General features: G+C 41.5%; 1 protein-coding gene across 1 annotated transcript; it reads left to right on the top strand.

Annotated features, from left to right (window-relative positions):
• Window positions 1-15,327: 15,327 nt before the first annotated feature.
• Window positions 15,328-16,716, top strand: LOC110717296. The gene has a single exon (XM_021895948.1). The coding sequence runs from the start codon at window positions 15,328-15,330 to the stop codon at window positions 16,714-16,716; it is 1,389 nt and encodes a 462-aa protein (XP_021751640.1).
• The last annotated feature ends 1,114 nt before the right edge of the window (window positions 16,717-17,830 follow it).

Here is a 17,830-nt window from a genome sequence, read left to right as displayed (position 1 = left end):
GGGTCCTGCAAAGCGGCTCCTAAAGTAGGAGGGATAATCTCTTCTTGATTCTCTCCCCCGTCTGAGTCGATCTCTGTCTGCATGGCCTCAATCTGCTTCTGGACCCACTCTTCATAAGGCTCTAGAGCCGGCTGGTTCGACTCCTGGGCCTCAATGGCAAGATCAGCGTATTTATAGGCAAGCTCCCAGACGGTATACTCCGTCTCCGGATGCAACAGAGACCAGGCCTTTTGCATTCTGTTAGCGCAGTCTTGCTCATTCTCTTTAATGAGCCGGCTCTGTTCAGCCTCTAGTGTAGATTTGAAGTTGTCGCTGGCCTTGGCTGCCTTCTTCTTCAAACGGACGTTGTCAGCCAGGAAAGTTGTACTCTCCTTCCTAGCCAAGTCCAGAAGTTTGGAAGAGTCAGTCACCTTCTTCAACTCCGCCTTAACATTCTCTTTTGCCACCTGGATGTTGAAAATCTTTGTGTGTGCTTCATTGAGAGATTTTTGGAGGGTTTTGATGGAGTCCGCCTGTTGCATGATTATGCTTTTAGTTTTTAATTCATGCATAATCATGGAATATTGGGCAACGTTATTTGCCTCAAACGCATCCCGTTTAGCCCGTCTTACCTCCTCGCATTTGCGGTTGTAGGCCTTCTTGAGCCCCTCCACGTGCAGCATTGACTGCAAAAGCCCAAGCGGTGTTAGAAAGGGTCAGGCGGCGTTATAACTTAAACAAATTGGAAGGGCATGTACCTCAGCCAGTCCGGCCATAACCTAGTCGGCATTGAAGGTGTGGATCCCTGGGATCACCTCCTTTTCCTCACTGGGGACGGCCTTCAGCATGGCCCGGGCGTACTGCTGTACATCCGGCCAGCGAGGGGAGTGATCTGCACCAGAAAAAGATGGTGAGAAGGCAACATACTTCCCCCCTATCGACTGTCGGCTGCCAGAAGAGTCTTCTGGCTGGAGCTGGGAGTGCGACTTGACCCGCAAGGGCTTGCCAAGCAAAGTAGGGTTAAAAGGATCATTTGTACCTTGGGATTTTTTATGAGGATCATAACTACCCTCAGCCGGTACCCTAGGCGGCGCCATTCCTTTGGATGCCTCTTGGTCATCCGGCTGCTTAGGGACCAGGTCGAATCCCAGACCTGTTGTCTTGACAGATTTACCCCCAACCGTTAGCCGGCTAGGAACTGTCAGGGAGGAGGTCTTCCTCGCCTTATTTTGAGTGACCGGCTCCTCCCCTGGCCTAGGCCTTATTAGTTTTGTAAGGGAGCAGGGCACCTTGCTCCCATCTTGAAACAACGCACAAAAAGGTCAGGCGGCAAAGAAGTCCAACAGAATTTGAAGTAAAAAGAAAGGAAAAGCAAGATACCTTATTTTTTACCGCCTAGGAAGCAAGCTTTTTCTCCGCATTAGCCTTGCGGATTTCAGTGGCTGACTTAGCAGGCGTCTTATCAGTAGGCAACATAGCGAGGCCGCGCACTGCACAAAAGAACCCATTCGGTTAAAAGAATGGTAAAAACTGAATTCTTACAAACAAAACAGGGGCAATCTTTAATGTGACCTACGTTTATCAAACTGAGTGCTAAGCTTACAGACGGACAAAAATGCCTCGTCACGAAGAAATTCGTGCTTTGGCATCCAATTTCTTGGTACATTTATTATCTCCCCATTGGAGAGAGTAGGTGTAGTCTGTTCAAAGAACTTGGACTCAATTATTCGCTCGTAGTCCTCATCCGAGATACGAGGATTTTTGCATTTAGGACCCAGGAGGTTCGGCTTCCGGTTGAATGTCCTATACTCCCGGTTTTCCACCTGGGTGGGAGCAGAGACCAAGTAGAACCTGTTCTTTAAGTCCGACCACTTAGACGGTTTGTCCAGGGTCATCAGGTATTGGGGATAGGTAGTTAATGTGTACCAGGCTCTCCAACCGCCTGGGCTCCTGCTCAAATAATGCATGTGAGCAAAGGCCTACTAGCCGGGGTTGATTTCCTGCATTTCATACCCTCGAAGGATGGCCTTGATTGTGTTATGAAGAGGGAAGCGGAGGCCAGCCAGAAACGCCGCTTCATAGCAGACGAAGTACCCATTTGCATTGGGCTGCTTGTCCTCCCAAACGATAATGCCCATCTCAGGCGGCACAATTATTTTCCAATCCTCTCCAAGAGGACGGATCTTTACAAAGTCCGCTAAATTGTTGGCCATGTTGGCCCTGTCCTTAGCTGAGACGACAATGAGGAAGGAGTCGCCTTTATTGTTCCAAGTAGGCCTTTCCTCCACCTCGCTATCAGCATCCGGTGTTAAGAGGCTGCTACTACTGCCACTTTGTTCTAAACCGGATGAGGAGGCGGTCTCGCCATCGCTGGTATTCCCTTCTTTGTTTTCCAGCTCGACCCTAGAGGGTGAAGCGGTATCTTCACCGCCTCCCAGATCAATACCCAAAATATCATCACTAGGAGTGCTTGGGGTGCCATGCGGTGACCCCCTTGTCATCTCTGCTTGATTAGGGTCAGGCGGCAACTCGCCAGAGTTTTCTTCTCTGTACTCTGGATCGAAGGCAGTCTTTTTAGTACGAGCCATTGCGTCGTGCACAGAGACAGAGACGGTCGGTTTCGGAGATGAACAAGGAGACTCCCAGTACCCAGAGGCGGCACTCCAGTCCTAGACTCAGCCGTACCAGGAGACCGGCTGACCTCTAAATTGTGGTGTGTCGTGTGTGTGATGGGTGAGGTCATTATTCTAAAATATATACCGCCAGAAGATTTAAAAATAAAGAAACTCCAAAAGGCAAGGAACCGAGACGTTACCTTGAAATTGAAGAAAAGTTTGGAGAAAGGAGACGAAAGGTTGTTGACCAACGATACCCCATACGGTATCACTTTAAGCAGAATGCAAATTGGCAAAAGAAAGAAAAGTTAATCACCAATGTTTCCCAAAGATACCACAGGCGGGAAAAGCCGATTGTGGTAGATATGTAGAGCCAGTAGTCTGAAGATTTTATTAAAGGTTGTCCAAAGACCCACCATACAGTATAAACCGGCTAAGGTCCATCAACAGACAACTTGGGAAAAGAACTGAACAGAACCAACACAGGCGGCAGAAGGCCGGTTGCGTATCTATTAAAATAATAAATCAAGAGGTTGTTGGCAGATACCCCAGACGGTACAAGACCGGTTGGGGGTTCCAGCAAAGCAGCTTAGAAGGGAATTGCTTGCTCATACCCCAGAAGGTGTGAGACCGGCTGAGGGAACAGCGAAGCAGGTCAAAAGAAAGTTTTATCAAAGATACCCCAGACGGTGAAAAAATAAAAAAAAATAAAAAAATAAAAAAAACCGGTTGAGGGTCTATTGAACGCAACTCACCAATGAGATTGCTTGAAGATACCTCAGACGGTTTAAACCGGCTGAGGGTCTATTGAATGCAACTCACCAATGAGATTGCTTGAAGATACCTCAGAAGGTTTAAACCGGCTGAGATTCTAAATAGATGCAATTCAACATAAAAATTGCCTGAAGAAGCTCCAGATGACATAGGCCGGCTGCAGCATAATCAAACATCCAAATAAACTGACTAAGTCAGAAGGATACCTTAGTGAGACGGGTTACGAAACAAAAACGGTATCCGGATGTATTGAAGTTGAAGGTTGTTTGCACGAGCAAGCAGGCGGGGTCAGGAGCTCTCTCTTTTTCTCTCAAGAAATTTCTCTCAAAAATGGCAAAGTGAGGAATGAAAGGAGGGAGATCCCTATTTATAGGAAATCTCAGAAGGTGAACCGTCACCTCCTCTTCCCCCCTTAGTTTTAAATTTGAAAAAGTAGAGGGAAGCAGGCGAACCGTCGCCCTCCTGCCTGTTGACACGTGTCACAGGCGCCGCGTGGCATAGCCACGTCAACACCTGTGAGGGGAAAATTTTTAGGGTAAAAATTAACCTAGACACGTGGCCCAATGAGGGCCTGACACGTGTCACCTCCCTATAGCACCATTGGCATCCAATCAATGGATGCCACGTGGCATTGTACCCCCAATAGGGGAGTAGATCTTCATCTGCTATAAATAGAGGGATCATCTTCATTAATTGCGGAATCTCCCGGAATCCGAGAGAAATACCCATTTACTTTCCGCACGTAATCTAATCCGAAATCATACTAACTTGATCTTCGAAGGCGGAACTCCACCCAACCGGGGTTTCGTTGTTTTGCAAGTACAGAAGTCAGGCGTGCATTCCCGGTGCTATAACTCTCCCGCAAGACACATCAAAAAACCCCGAAACAGATGTATGTGGACCAATGAGTACACTCGCAAGGCATGGTTATCGATATTTCATCACTTTCACGGACGACTATAGTAGATATGGATATGTCTACCTTATGTCTAACAAATCTGAATTTTTTGAGAAATTCAAAGAGTTTCAGAGTGAAGTGGAGAATCAGCATAAAAGCGCGTCGATCGGATCGAGGTGGCGAGTATTTGAGCCATGAATTCGACGATCATCTGAAAGAAAACGATATTTTCTCCCAGAACTCCACAATGGAACGGAGTGTCTGAGAGGAGGAATCGAACCTTGTTAGACATGGTCCGATCAATGATATGCCTTAGTGATCTTCCTATCTCTTTCTCGGGACACGCACTTTTAACCGCGGCACTAGCCGTGAACCGAAAAAGCTGTCGAAAAGACTCCATATGAATTATGGACAAATAAACCTCCATAGTTGTCTTTTCTTAAGATTTGGGGTTACGAAGCATATATGTCAAGAGATTAATTTCATACAAACTTCACCGAAAATCAGACAAACGTTTCTTTGTGGGATACCCCAAAGAAACTAAGGGGTATTACTTCTACAAAAAATCCGAGAACAAAGTGTTTGTTGCTTGTGATGGTGTCTTTTTGGAGAAGGATCACCTTTCCAAAATGAGAAGTGGGAAGAAAATCGAACTCGATGAAGTTCGAAAGGACGAGCAACAAAGTCAACCTAACAAAACTGACAATCAAAGTGCATTAGAAGCAGCAGTTGACATTGGTCAGAGTCAAACCGACAATTTGAAAAGTCAAACAGACAATGGAAATGCTCAATCTATTACCCTGCGTAGGTCACAACGGCCAAGATCTTAACCAGAGAAATACCTCGGTGTTGTCTTAACCAAAGATCAAGACATCCTAATAGTGGATGGAGATGAGCCAGCGACGTACAAACAAGCTATGATGAGCCCCGACTCTGCTAAATGGTAAGAGGCCATGAAATCCGAGATGGACTCCATGTTTGAAAATCAAGTCTGGGACTTGGTTGATTTGCCCGAAGGTTTCACACCTATCGGTTGCAAATGGATTTTCAAGTTGAAAACCCATAAAGATGGAAATGTATCTATATACAAAGCTAGATTGGTGGCAAAAGATTACAGGAAAATTCACGGCATTGATTATGATGAAACCTTTTCGCCAGTCGCCATGCTTAAGTCTGTCCGGATTATCCTAGGAATTGCCGCATATTATGAGTATGAAATATGGCAAATGGATGTCAAAACCGCCTTCCTTAATGGAATTTTGGAAGATACTATGTAAATGACACAGCCAGAAGATTTAGTTGATCCAATCAATGCTAGGAAGGTATGCAAGCTTAATCGAGCAAGTTTGGTTCCATGTGTAATCAAGCAAGAACAATAGGAGAACTAGAACCCTAAACGTGATTCCTCTACTTGGTCCACGGGGAGAAATTGAACCTCCACTAATGCTAGTTAGTCGTGATTGAACCCTTTCAATCAACCTTCTATGGAGAGGAGAGGAACGAACTAACCACGAACAACCACCGCAAACACCAAGCGCCACCAAGGGGGGGAGTACGGATGGGAGAAGAGGAGAAGGCGTGCGTGAAAGAGAGAATAGGGCTAGGGAATTTGGTTGCCTTGCTTCACAATTTACTGTATGATTAATTGTGACTTATTTTAAAAACCTAGGAAAGGACTCCATTTATATATCCTATACATAATTTGAGTCCATGTGAAGATCAAACACTTAACTCAATTCTAACTACACTAGCCCTACACCTTTCATGGCTTGTCATTACCTCATGAGGCCCATTAATGGGCTCCATACTTGTTCAATCCAATACCCTTGTGTGTGACCTCATAGGATCCATTCTATTGGGCTTTGGACTATTTGAATAACCCAAAGATCATTTATCATATCTAGCAACAGACAATGACGACCCAAAAGAATGAACTAATTATCTCCATAAAAGTGATCCTTGATATATCTAGTAATTGCACTTGATGAAGCCATTAGCAAGTTTGGTTTTATCAAGAATCCAGATGAGTTTTGAGTTTACAAGAAGGTCAGTGGGAGTGACATCGCATTCCTCGTCTTATATGTCGATGACATATTGCTCATTGGAAACAACATTCTAATGTTTGAGTCTGTAAAAACTTGGCTTGGAAAGTGCTTTTCAATGAAGGACTTGGGAGAGGCACAGTACATATTGGGCATCAAGATCTACCGGGATAGATCTAAAAGGATGATTGAATTGAGCAAAAGTACTTATATTGATAAGGTACTGGCACGATCCAACATGGAAAGGGCCAAGAGAGGGCACCTACCCATGTCACATGACATAATTCTCAGCAAGAAGTAGTGTCCATAGACACCTGATGAGCGAGAGAGGATGAATCAAATTCCATATGCTTCGCTTATTGGATCAATCATGTATGCCATGATATGTACTAGGTCGGATGCCTTGAGTGCTACGAGCCGATACCAATCAGACCCAGGAGAGGCGCATTGGACTGCGGCAAATAATATCCTAAAGTACCAGAAAAAGAACAAGGATAAATTCCTAATCTATGGTGGAAGTTCTTAGCTTTTACAGTAATCCAAATAACAAAGAAATACTTAAAAATTGTGGGAACAAAACCTAAACAGTGTATAATTAATATCAAATTATACAACAATCCAAATACTAATCAAAGTATTACAAGCCAAGCACCAAATATACTATGTAATTCAGAAATTACAAAAGAAAACACTAATGTGAAAAATTCTATACTTGCCTCAACTCCAAGCCTTCACCAAGAACATGAACATGAGAATGTTGATGACCACTTGAGTCTCAATCCTTGATACATTGTCTTAGGCGTGTAAACACTTTCCTAAAGAGGTTAATTTCCCCCAAAACGGTGCTTGGGTTCAATCCGAAAATCCTCTTTGAGATACAAAAGACAGCAATTTCGTTCTTTGCACTAAGAATCGAAATAAAGATGACAAATTCATAAATTTGGCTAAATTATTAGAGTTTTTCTCACAAAAGTTTGCAAGAAATTTGACAAAAAATGTGGAGAATTTCTTTTGGAGAGATGAAGAATAAAATATGTATCACCTTCTTTCACGAAATAAGTCTTTTAATAAAAGACTCAATCGTTAAGAAAAAACCGCAAAATAGGGAGGCGCGGACGCGCCACCAGGTGGAGCGGGCGCGCCACCAGGTGGAGCGGGCGCGCCACCAGGTGGAGCGGGCGCGCCACCAGGTGGAGCGGGCGCGCCACCAGGTGGAGCGGGCGCGCCACCAGGTGGAGCGGGCGCGCCACCAGGTGGAGCGGGCGCGCCACCAGGTGGAGCGGGCGCGCCACCAGGTGGAGCGGGCGCTCCACCAGGTGGAGCGGGCGCGCCACCAGGTGGAGCGGGCGCTCCTCACAATATCTGCAAGAATTCACAAAAAGGCAGTGAGGGACGCGGTTTAGGCGCGCCAACCAGGACGCGCAGGAATGCCACCTGTCGCGCGGGCGCGCCATCCTCACCCTTCAAATTTGCCAATTTCCAGAGAGGTGCGTGGTTTAGGCGCGCTCTCTGCGCGGGCGCTCCTTCATGGTCGCGAGCGTGCAACCATCAACACTCTAAATATCTAACAGAAGTAATGATGTGGTTGTTGAAGGTTATACCAATGCAAGCTTCCAGACTGACGTAGATGACTCCAAGTCGCAGTCAAGGTACATATTCTATCTAAATGGAGGAGCGTTTAGTTGGAAGAGTGCTAAGGAAAGCACTACTTCTTATTCTACAACTGAAGTCGAATACTTGGTAGCTTCAAAAGCAACTAAGGAGGCAGTTTGGATTCGTAAGTTCATTAGCGAACTTGATGTTGTACCCTCCATCAAGGGTCCGATAGACCTCTATTGTGATAACAATGGAGCTATTGCTCAGGCAAGGGAGCCAAAGGAACATTAGAAGGTCAAACATGTCAAGAGGCGATTTCACATGATAAGGGAATGGAAGTCCGAGGGTGAAATTAGAATTTGTAAGATTGGAACGGACGACAATGTAGCCAATCCACTCACTAAACCTTTGCCTCAAGTGAAGCACAACAAGCATGTTGAGGCAATGGGAATTAGGCACGTTGGAGATTGGCTTTAATTTCCCTGTTCATGTGTTTTATTTAAATTTAAAGGTTTTTAATGTAAAATAGTATGTTGAACCATTCGTTTTGGAGTAATTAAATTTTTTTCAAAATTATTATCACTCCATTTCTATTTAATTGTGGTTTAAAATTAAATAATGAGTCCATTCGATTTCAAAGAATATTCAAGACAGGGTATAAAGAAACACCTGTTAAGTGAACATAGAATATTTCAATCAAAAATCATCCCTAATCAAGGTCATTTAAATGATGGACGATTAATGACCACTTGGGATTAGTGTGTAGTATGATTTATAGCACCATATCTTGTGCTACAAGGACATGATTGTAATAAATCATTTTCACTGGTATTGGTTTGGAACTGTACTGGATTGACCTATGAGAATACTTTAAGAGATTTAAAATTGTCATAAGTATATTTCTCATTATAGCTATAGGAACCTTTTTCTTCGACCATGAGTATTGTAAGTTTTCTTGTTTGAGTACTAGTACATTTTGATGTTGTCAAACGTCTGTCGTAAATGGGGATTATAACGGTAACATGAGTTATGTCACTCCTAGGGTAGTCATTTGTAGTAGTTTTAGTAATAATTTGGTCCATTTTAGTATGTTTTTGCTACGATTCACCTAGTTAGAGTATTCTACCTTTGTGATGCGTATCGTATATCCATATGGTTTAGGTAGTCTATACTCCCCTCCCCCTTCGTTGTATTACACTTTGCCTTCATGTTTCATGGTTGTAGGTGTGTATGCCATTGATTCGGAGTTGGAAGGAACGAGAGCAAAGTTGGAGAATCTACACCACAACAATGGCGTGGGCGCGCATCCCAAGGCAGGGGGCCGCCACCTTAGGGCGCGGGCGCGCTGCTGACCTGGACCAACCATTTAATACCCATATTGGAGCGGGCGCGCATATCGAGGAGCGATCGAGCCACCACTTTGTGTGTGGGCGCGCCTGTCTGCTGTGGATTCAAATCCCAAATTCAGTCCAAAGAACAAAAGGGAGGAAAAACGGCTGACATTCAACAACATTCTATCATTAGCATACTTTAGCATAGAAACCTTGTAGGAGAGCTTTTTAGGGCATTTTTCTAGATTATTGTTTTAGCCACTTTTGTATTGATGAGTCCTCATAAATTTTTGTTTTAGTTTCATCTTTATCAACTTTAGTTACTCTTAGTATTTGAAGAAGCATTTTAGAATATTGGTGTATGTTTTTGAGCTTGAAGCTTGGATGGTGTTTGTTTCTCCACTTGGTATTTAATGAAGTCTTTGGTAAATTTCTCTATTTTCTCTCTTGTTTATGTTTAAAGTTTCCATCTTTATTAGTTTAGTTGATAAAAACCTTGTCTTTCTTGTTATTCCTTTGGTTATAATGTTGCTGAGCATGATAGTAGTTATAGTTATGGATTGTGAGTAGTTCCTTGTTTCTAGGGGTTTGGTGAAAGCATGCCTTGAGTTTGATGTATGTTAGGCTAGGTTGATATGAAATACTTGTGATTAAATGCTCCTTGTGCTTATACTTATTGGCAACTCCATGTTTATGGCCATATGCATGTTGTGGTTAAGTGACTTGAACTAAATCATGACGATAGTGTGATTTAGGAATAGTCATTAGGTGATTGATTATTGCATGACCCTAATTTGTATGCCTTATGACGATAGTGTAAGTGTATGCTAGCTAGGACAGCTCTTAATCCCGATAGGTGATTAGAGAGTGCTTTCGGTATTACCTTGTTTAGTTGCTTGGTATGCATGTAAACCTATTTCCCGATGCCTAGCATTGTTGAGTTCATAGCATGTTTGATCCTTCCCCCTAATGCTTGTTTTAATTGTTATTTCATTCCCTTTAGTCATTACTTTACCCATCATATTTCTTGACCGAACTAGATTGACATTAGGAGATAAATAGCGGTGCATAATCGTTTCCTTGTGTTCGACCCTTGACTTGCCTCCGTACTCATTTATTTGCATGTTTAGGACTAAAAATATCATTGATAGAGGTATCTTAGTAACGACCTAAAATACCGCCTGTCAAGGACGGGGAACATATCAAGGCGTGATGAGATGCCTCAAAATCCAATACTTGAGCTTGAAATCTTCAATGTTAGGCCAATTGACTTCATGGGCCCTTTCATCTTATCGCAAGACCAGCACATTCTAATTGTCTTTGACTATGTTTCTAAATGAGCGGAGGCTATGGCATTTCCCACCAATGACTCAAAGGTGGTTATCAACTTGTTTAAGAAAGTAATCTTCCCGAGATTTGGTGTTCCTAAGGAAATCATAAGTGATGGAGGTTCACACTTCAAGCACCATACATTTAACAAGCTTCTTTCAAAGTATGGTGTATCGCACAAGCGAGGCCTTGCTAACCACCCCCAAACAAGTGGTCAAGCGGAGGTCACAAATAGGGAGTTGAAAGTCATTTTGGAGAAGACTGTTGCTAGAACAAGGAAGGATTGTTCTAGTAAGCTCATTGACTCATAATAGGCTTATAGGACCACCTTTAAGACTTCAATTGGGGTGGTGCGGCATGGCTAGCATTGCGGGTGCGATAGGTGTGCTAGCATGCTAGTGCGTCGCACATAGCAGCACCAGCCGCACCATCGCAAGGCCAACATCACGCAAGTGCTTGCTGGGCCTCGCTAGCACGAGCAACGCAGTAGCAGCAGCAGCAGCACGCAATGCGTGCGTGGGATGCGGGTGTGCGTGCTAGCGTGCTAGGCTGCGTGCACACACAGTGCCCAGCTAGCAAGCCTAACCAAAGGGCCAGGCCGCCAGCAAGGCAGCCTTGGCGCCCAAGACTGGCAGTACCAGCTGGCGCGCGTGCATTGATTGTCTGTGTGGGGAACCGGTTTGTTTGGGTTGCTTGGGGAGCAAGGGGTGGATGGTCTCCCCCCCCCCCTCTTTGTGGTCCTCACCTAACCTATTGCTCTACACTTGACACTTGTTGTTTGTTGATTCACTTGAATTTTAAATTGTTTTTGAATTAAAATAAATTAAATAAAGTGCATTTTAACCAACTCTCCCACGTGGATGGGAGATTGGAATTCAAGGCTCCTTTCCCTATAAATACCCATCATTGGGGATTGGGAAGGGACACTTGAGTTGAGAATTTTAAAGGATCTCCAAGAAGAGAATACCTTAATTCTAATACTCTAAGTTCTTGATCTAGCCCCGACTAACCTTCGGGGTAGGGACCGTTCGGGTCGGGTCTCGAGGGTGTGAGCCATCGGAGGCTCACGCGCTTGCGGAGCTAGCGCTTTTAATTACGAGCTCTAAAGGAGCGAAGCACACGTCGAGGGTAAGATCGTCTTTTCTCTCTCTTAGTTAATTATGTGATTATTATTTAATATGCATGTTTAGTTACATTAATTTGTGTGCGGGTCTTGGGAGGGATTCATTCCGCGTTGTGTCGTACACTACGAAACCCAACAGATCGAACCACGTCAAGCAAAGTTCGATTCCTCCTTTCTAACACACCATTCAACTGTAGTGTTCCTGGAGGATTTAATTTCAAAAGTATTCCACAATCCCTCAAATGATCATCAAACTCTTGAGTCAAATATCCACTACCACGATCAGATCGTAGTGCATTAATTGTCTTCCCAAGCTGGTTTTGTACTTCATTCTGGAATTCCTTGAACTTTTCAAAGGATTCCGACTTGTGCTTCATTAAGTAGATATAGCCATACCTACTTAAATCATCAGTAAAGGTAATGAAGTAGTTAAATCCACCTCTAGCTTTTGAACTCATTGGTCCACACACATCTGTATGTATGAGGCCCAAAAGGTCACTAGCTCTTTCACCCTTTCCTGTAAAAGGTGATTTGGTCATCTTACCTAACAAGCATGACTCACAATTCTCAAATGATTCGTAATCTAATGAGGATAAGAGCCCATCCTTTTGTAATTTCTGGATGCGCGATTTTTATATGACCTAACCTACAATGCCATAAGTAGGTTTGGTTTGGTTCATTTGTTTTGTGCTTTTTATCATCAATGTTGTAAACATGGGTTGTATAGTCTAAAACATACAAACCATTAATCAATTTTGCGTTAGCATATAACATAGTATCTTTAGAAATAAAAACAACTCTTGTCTCTTATTTCAAAAGAAAAAACCTTCAGTATGTAACACTGGAACTGAAATAATGTTTTTGGTAATTGTTGGAACATAATAACAGTTATTAAGCACCAAAATAAGACCAGATGGGAGCTTCAAATGATAGCTTCCAATAGCAAGTGCAACAACTTTTGCTCCATTTCCTACTTGAAGCGTTACTTCCCCTTTTGCTAACTTCTTACTCTCTCTTAAGCCCTGCATGTTATTAACAATGTGAGCACCACAACTGGTATCAAATACCCAAGTGGAAGAAGGAGTAAGATTGATTTCAACAACAAATATACTAGGTAACTCCTTACCTTTCGTTTTTAACAGCATGTTGTGAGGACATTCTGGTAAGTGGTAAGACCACCTATCGTAGTAGAAACACTGGCTTCCTTCTTTCTTCAAGTACTCCTCTGTGTGATTGATCATAAATCAACAAGCATGACTATAGAGCCTTCATCATCATGAATTAGCTTGACGAGATCAAATCCAGCATGGAGTGAAAACAAAATAGTAATATGAGCAGAGTCATCATCAAACGGTCTCCCTAAGATATCCATCCAATTGAATAACTCAATCAGTTTCTTGACATAGGTCCTAACTGACTGACTATGTATGAGTTTCTTAGCCATTATCTTACAATGAATATTCTAAGTCTCAAACCTTACACTGTCAATCTAGGAGTAATATATCGTGGGAATCGATTCAACGATTTTCTTGACATTCTTGTCAATGATGCCTCCACTTCCTAATGCCCCTATACCGCCTCTACAAACAGCATGTAGGCACTCTCGCAGTAAGATTGGCTCATAATCCTTAAACCTTCTCTTCCAACAAGTTGGAATAGAGGCTAATATGAGGTTCCTGACTTTCTCTGCATTTGAAACATCTTTCGCATGCCTTTCAGGAGTTAAGCCCACTTTGAATCTGCTTTCGATGGGAATGTACAACCGAGCTTCGAGCTTGTGGCTATTAAGAACATTTCTTAGCTCATTTTCCCAATCCTTGAAATTTATGAGATCTAGCGTTGTTTTTAGTTTGGTTGGCAAGTTAATGTTGTCGTTAAAGCTATTCATCTTCAAACAAAAACGAGGCAAAGTTCAATAATTATGTTTAATAAAATTTAAAGCACCATAAGAGAATTAAATTGGTTACTTTAAAACACTTTATTCATGATAAGCCGTGTTTTGTGCATAATTGTTAGCCTCTTTTTAGTTGTTCTTATTAGTCTAGCTTAGTATTTTAGTTCATTTTGGTTTGATTTGGTTTAGTTTCAATGATTCGATGCTTTTATGGGTAGTTTCGCTGTTTTTGATGTATTTCATGATTAACGAAGCTAATTTAGAGATTTTATGAAGTCATGAGACTAAACCGAGGCCCACGGACCTTCACAAAGCTTGTTGGTTGAAGAACGAGTCACTTCGGAAATTTTAGAGCCAAGCACGACCATGTTTAAGAGAGGCACGCCCATGCCCAGCTTAGGCACGTCCGTGCATGAGCCTCAGAAACCGAGGGAAATACTCTAGAAGTGAGGCGCGTTCGTGTCTCTACTGCTGCCTTCGACTCTGCATATGAGGCACGTCCATGCCTGGAGTCCAGAAGATGAGAAGAACCTTACTCGAAGTGAGGCACGTCCGTGCCTCTTAGGAGGATGCGCTGAATTTTCTTACATTTTCTTATCTTTTTGTTAGGAGTATAAATACCCCAGACTTTATTTTATTTCACTATCTAGCATTCCTTATTAGACCTAGTTTTCTCTAAAAATTTTACGTTGCTTTTTTAATTCAAGATTCAAGTTTTACTTTTGTAATCTCCATTTATTTCAAGATTTGGTATATTCCTTTCATCCCTTATTTCTTAATTATGTTTTCTTTGATTATTTTTCCTATTGCTTATTTCAATATGTGTGAGTAGTTTTTTATATTCCAAGATCTAGGCTAGCCCAATTTTGATTGATGCATGAATTGATTCTTTAAATTCTCTAATGACAATTGCGATTATTTATGCTAAATTGATTGTGATTATGCCAATACTAGATTAGAGATAATTATTACTGTTATTATTTCATAGTTTTAATCACAACGAGAGTTGGGTTTTAACGGATTTGAGTAGATCAATTTAGGGTTTGAGATTCATCACGAGAGTAGTTGAATTGATAGTTGGGAAGCCAAGTAAAGTGTTTAATGTCTCTAATTTGCATGATTCCATGAGAATAGGCTTGGTTGTGGTTAGAGAAGCCATTGATACTCGAGAGAGGTCCTTAGTATTGAATAGGGTTTGCTTTTCCCCATGTTAATTGGATTTGTATGCTAGGGGTAGATAGATAATTGCATCGATCGTAATTGTTGTGATACTTGATCTTGGATGTTTTAGTTCATTGATTTATCACATTCTTTAGATTTATTGAGTTCTTTATATATTAGTTCTTAGAATATTTCACCATTGATTGTTACTTGCGTAGTGATTATTTGAGTCTATTTAATTAGGTGAACCTTAGTCTCTTGGGATTCGATCCTTACTTGCCCGTCTACATAGTAGTGGTCTTGTTAGGTTATTTTTGTTAGGTACGCGACACGCCTATCAAATTTTGGCGCCGCTACCGGGGACTAATGGTTTCTTTCTGATTATTTGTGATTCGTTTTTACTAAGCTTTATTCGTTGCTTCGACAATTGTCTCTTGTGTTTTTTATACTCTTCCTTTAGTTCTTTGTTGCATGCAAACACGACGTTCAGGGTTAGACGATTTAGCACCTTTTGATTCTGAAATCGAAGCAACTTTAAGGAGACAAAGAGGTAGAAGAAGAGGGAGAAATCGAAACAATAGAAACATGGAAGACGGCACAAAATCTTTATTGGAGTACAACATTCCCGATACCGCAACCGGGCTCCTATCCAGCATTGTCAGACCACCTATTACCGCTCAGAGCTTTGAATTAAAACCTCAATTCATACAGTTCATCTCCAATGACTCATTTGCAGGCACACCTGTTAGTCACATAGAAAGTTTCTTGGAGAAGTGTAACACCATAAAGCTCAACGGTGTCACTGATGATGCTATCAAACTTTGTTTGTTCCCTTTTTCACTACGGGATAGAGCAAAGGAATGGTTACGAGACGAAGGTATAGGTTCCTTTGATACATGGGATAAGCATGCCAAAGCTTTCTTAGTAAGATTTTTAGGGCAAGAGAAGACTGCAAGGTTAAGGAACGAGCTAGCTACCTTTCGTCAATCTGATGATGAGTCCTTATATGAGGCATGGAGAAGATTCAAGCGCTTACAGAGACAATGCCCTCATCACAGTATCCCAGAGTGGATGTTAATCCAAACATTCTACAATGGTCTGACCCATGAGTTCCGCATATACATTGATGCTACATCCGGGGGTTCTCTCATGACTAAGAACTCAACTGAAGCCAAAGAGCTAATTGAGAAGATGGCAGCCAATGATAATTATCATCCAGGAGGTCGACATAGTGTGAAGAAGGGAGGTAAATTAGATGTTGAAGCTCTAACTCTTTTGACTAGCTCTGTGCAGGAATTAACAAGCAAGTTTGACAGACTCCAAGCCGGAACATCTACTAGCTTACCGGAGACCTGTCAGATGTGTAATGTGCAGGGTCACATTGCACCTAATTGCCCCAAAATTTCCAGTGAGATGTCAATTGAGGAGGCCAATTCTTTCTACACCTCTAATCCTAAAAGGTCGTATGATCCTCATTCAAACACATACAATGAAGGGTGGAGAAATCATCCGGACTTCTCTTATATGAACACTCAAGCTCAATTGAATTCTCCGTCGCCACCACCTAGTTTTCAAGCAAGGGCATCTTTTAATCACCAACCCATGAATCAACAACTACCACCACAAACTTCAAAATACAATCTTGATTCCATTATGGAGACTTTCACTTCTTCCCAACTTCGACAGCAAGAGCTTATGACAAAGCAATTTGAGCTACAAGCAAAGCAAAATGAACACTTTGAAAGCTCGATTCAAATGCTTATTGCTCAAAATAAGGGGAGAGAAACTCACCTTTCCCAACTTTCAGAACAAGTGAGTCATTTATCAACTCTTCATGATCAAGCAAAAGTCCAAAAGGAACAATGCAATGCAGTTTTCTTGAGAAGAGATGAATTATTTTCGAGGAAAATAGATGAGAAAGTGTGTAGTGTGCAGTCCTTGGTATTGATTATGGTTTGCTTTTCCCCATGTTAATTGAATTTGTATGCTAGGGGTAGATAGATAATTGCATCGATTGTAATTATTGTGATACTTGATCTTGGATGTTTTAGTTCATTGATTTATCACATTCTTTAGATTTATTGAGTTCTTTATATATTAGTTCTTAGAATATTTCACCATTGATTGTTACTTGCTTAGTGATTACTAGAGTCTATTTAATTAGGTGAACCTTAGTCTCTTGGGATTCGATCCTTACTTGCCCGTCTACATAGTAGTGGTCTTGTTAGGTTATTTTTGTTAGGTACGCGACACGCCTATCAATTCAATTTAAATGATCCCTTTTGAATTAATTGATTCCAAGACCCTTTATTTGTGCAATAATTGACCAGACTTTTACCCTACCATCAACCATTACATTTTCAAGGTGAATAAACTCTTTACTGATTACAACTCTTGTAATTTTTGGTTGAATAATTCACCATCTCATGTTTAATTATTACCCTTTGCTTAAAGTTTCTAAACTCTTTAGGTAACCTTGTTGAATATAACCAATTAAAATTTTAAAACTTGATTTACCCCAAGTCTCCTAAGATATAAAAATGACACCCAGCTTTGGCATGACCTATCATTAATTATTGAAGGTTTGTTGGGTTTTTAATTGGAAAAGCAACCTCAATATTACCGGGACCTAGATTTATTATGTTGTGATTAATTTAGTGAACTCTAGCGCATCATCACAAGCATAAATAAAACCTAGCATGCATAATCTACTAATGTATAAATAAAACATGACATAGTATGGCCCCTTAATCCTAATAAAACTAATAAAGCAAAGGCTCCCACTTGAACCTTCGTGGATCTCATCCACCTTGCTCCTTTGGGCCTTCACTCCATTGGCTTCTTGGATTAACTGCAACCTGTAATACTATTCTATTCTATCTACTACTTCAATAAAATAAAATAAATTACAAAAATACTTAACGGTACGCAGACCGTATTTAGATTAGAAAAATACATCGCGATGCACAGATCGTATTTAGAATCTATAGGTCATACTAGTCTATATATATATATATATATATATATATATATATATATATATATATATATATATATATATACAGCAAAATCACACAACATGCTTTCC

The sequence above is a fragment of the Chenopodium quinoa genome, unplaced genomic scaffold (assembly GCF_001683475.1).
Source record: "Chenopodium quinoa cultivar QQ74 unplaced genomic scaffold, ASM168347v1, whole genome shotgun sequence".
Lineage (NCBI taxonomy): Eukaryota > Viridiplantae > Streptophyta > Magnoliopsida > Caryophyllales > Amaranthaceae > Chenopodium > Chenopodium quinoa.
This window is presented reverse-complemented; position numbering and strand designations above follow the sequence as displayed.

Coding starts and splice junctions, on each gene's coding strand:
- LOC110717296 (XM_021895948.1), top strand. CDS start 15,328: ATGGAAGACGGCACAAAATCTTTATTGGAGTACAACATTCCCGATACC.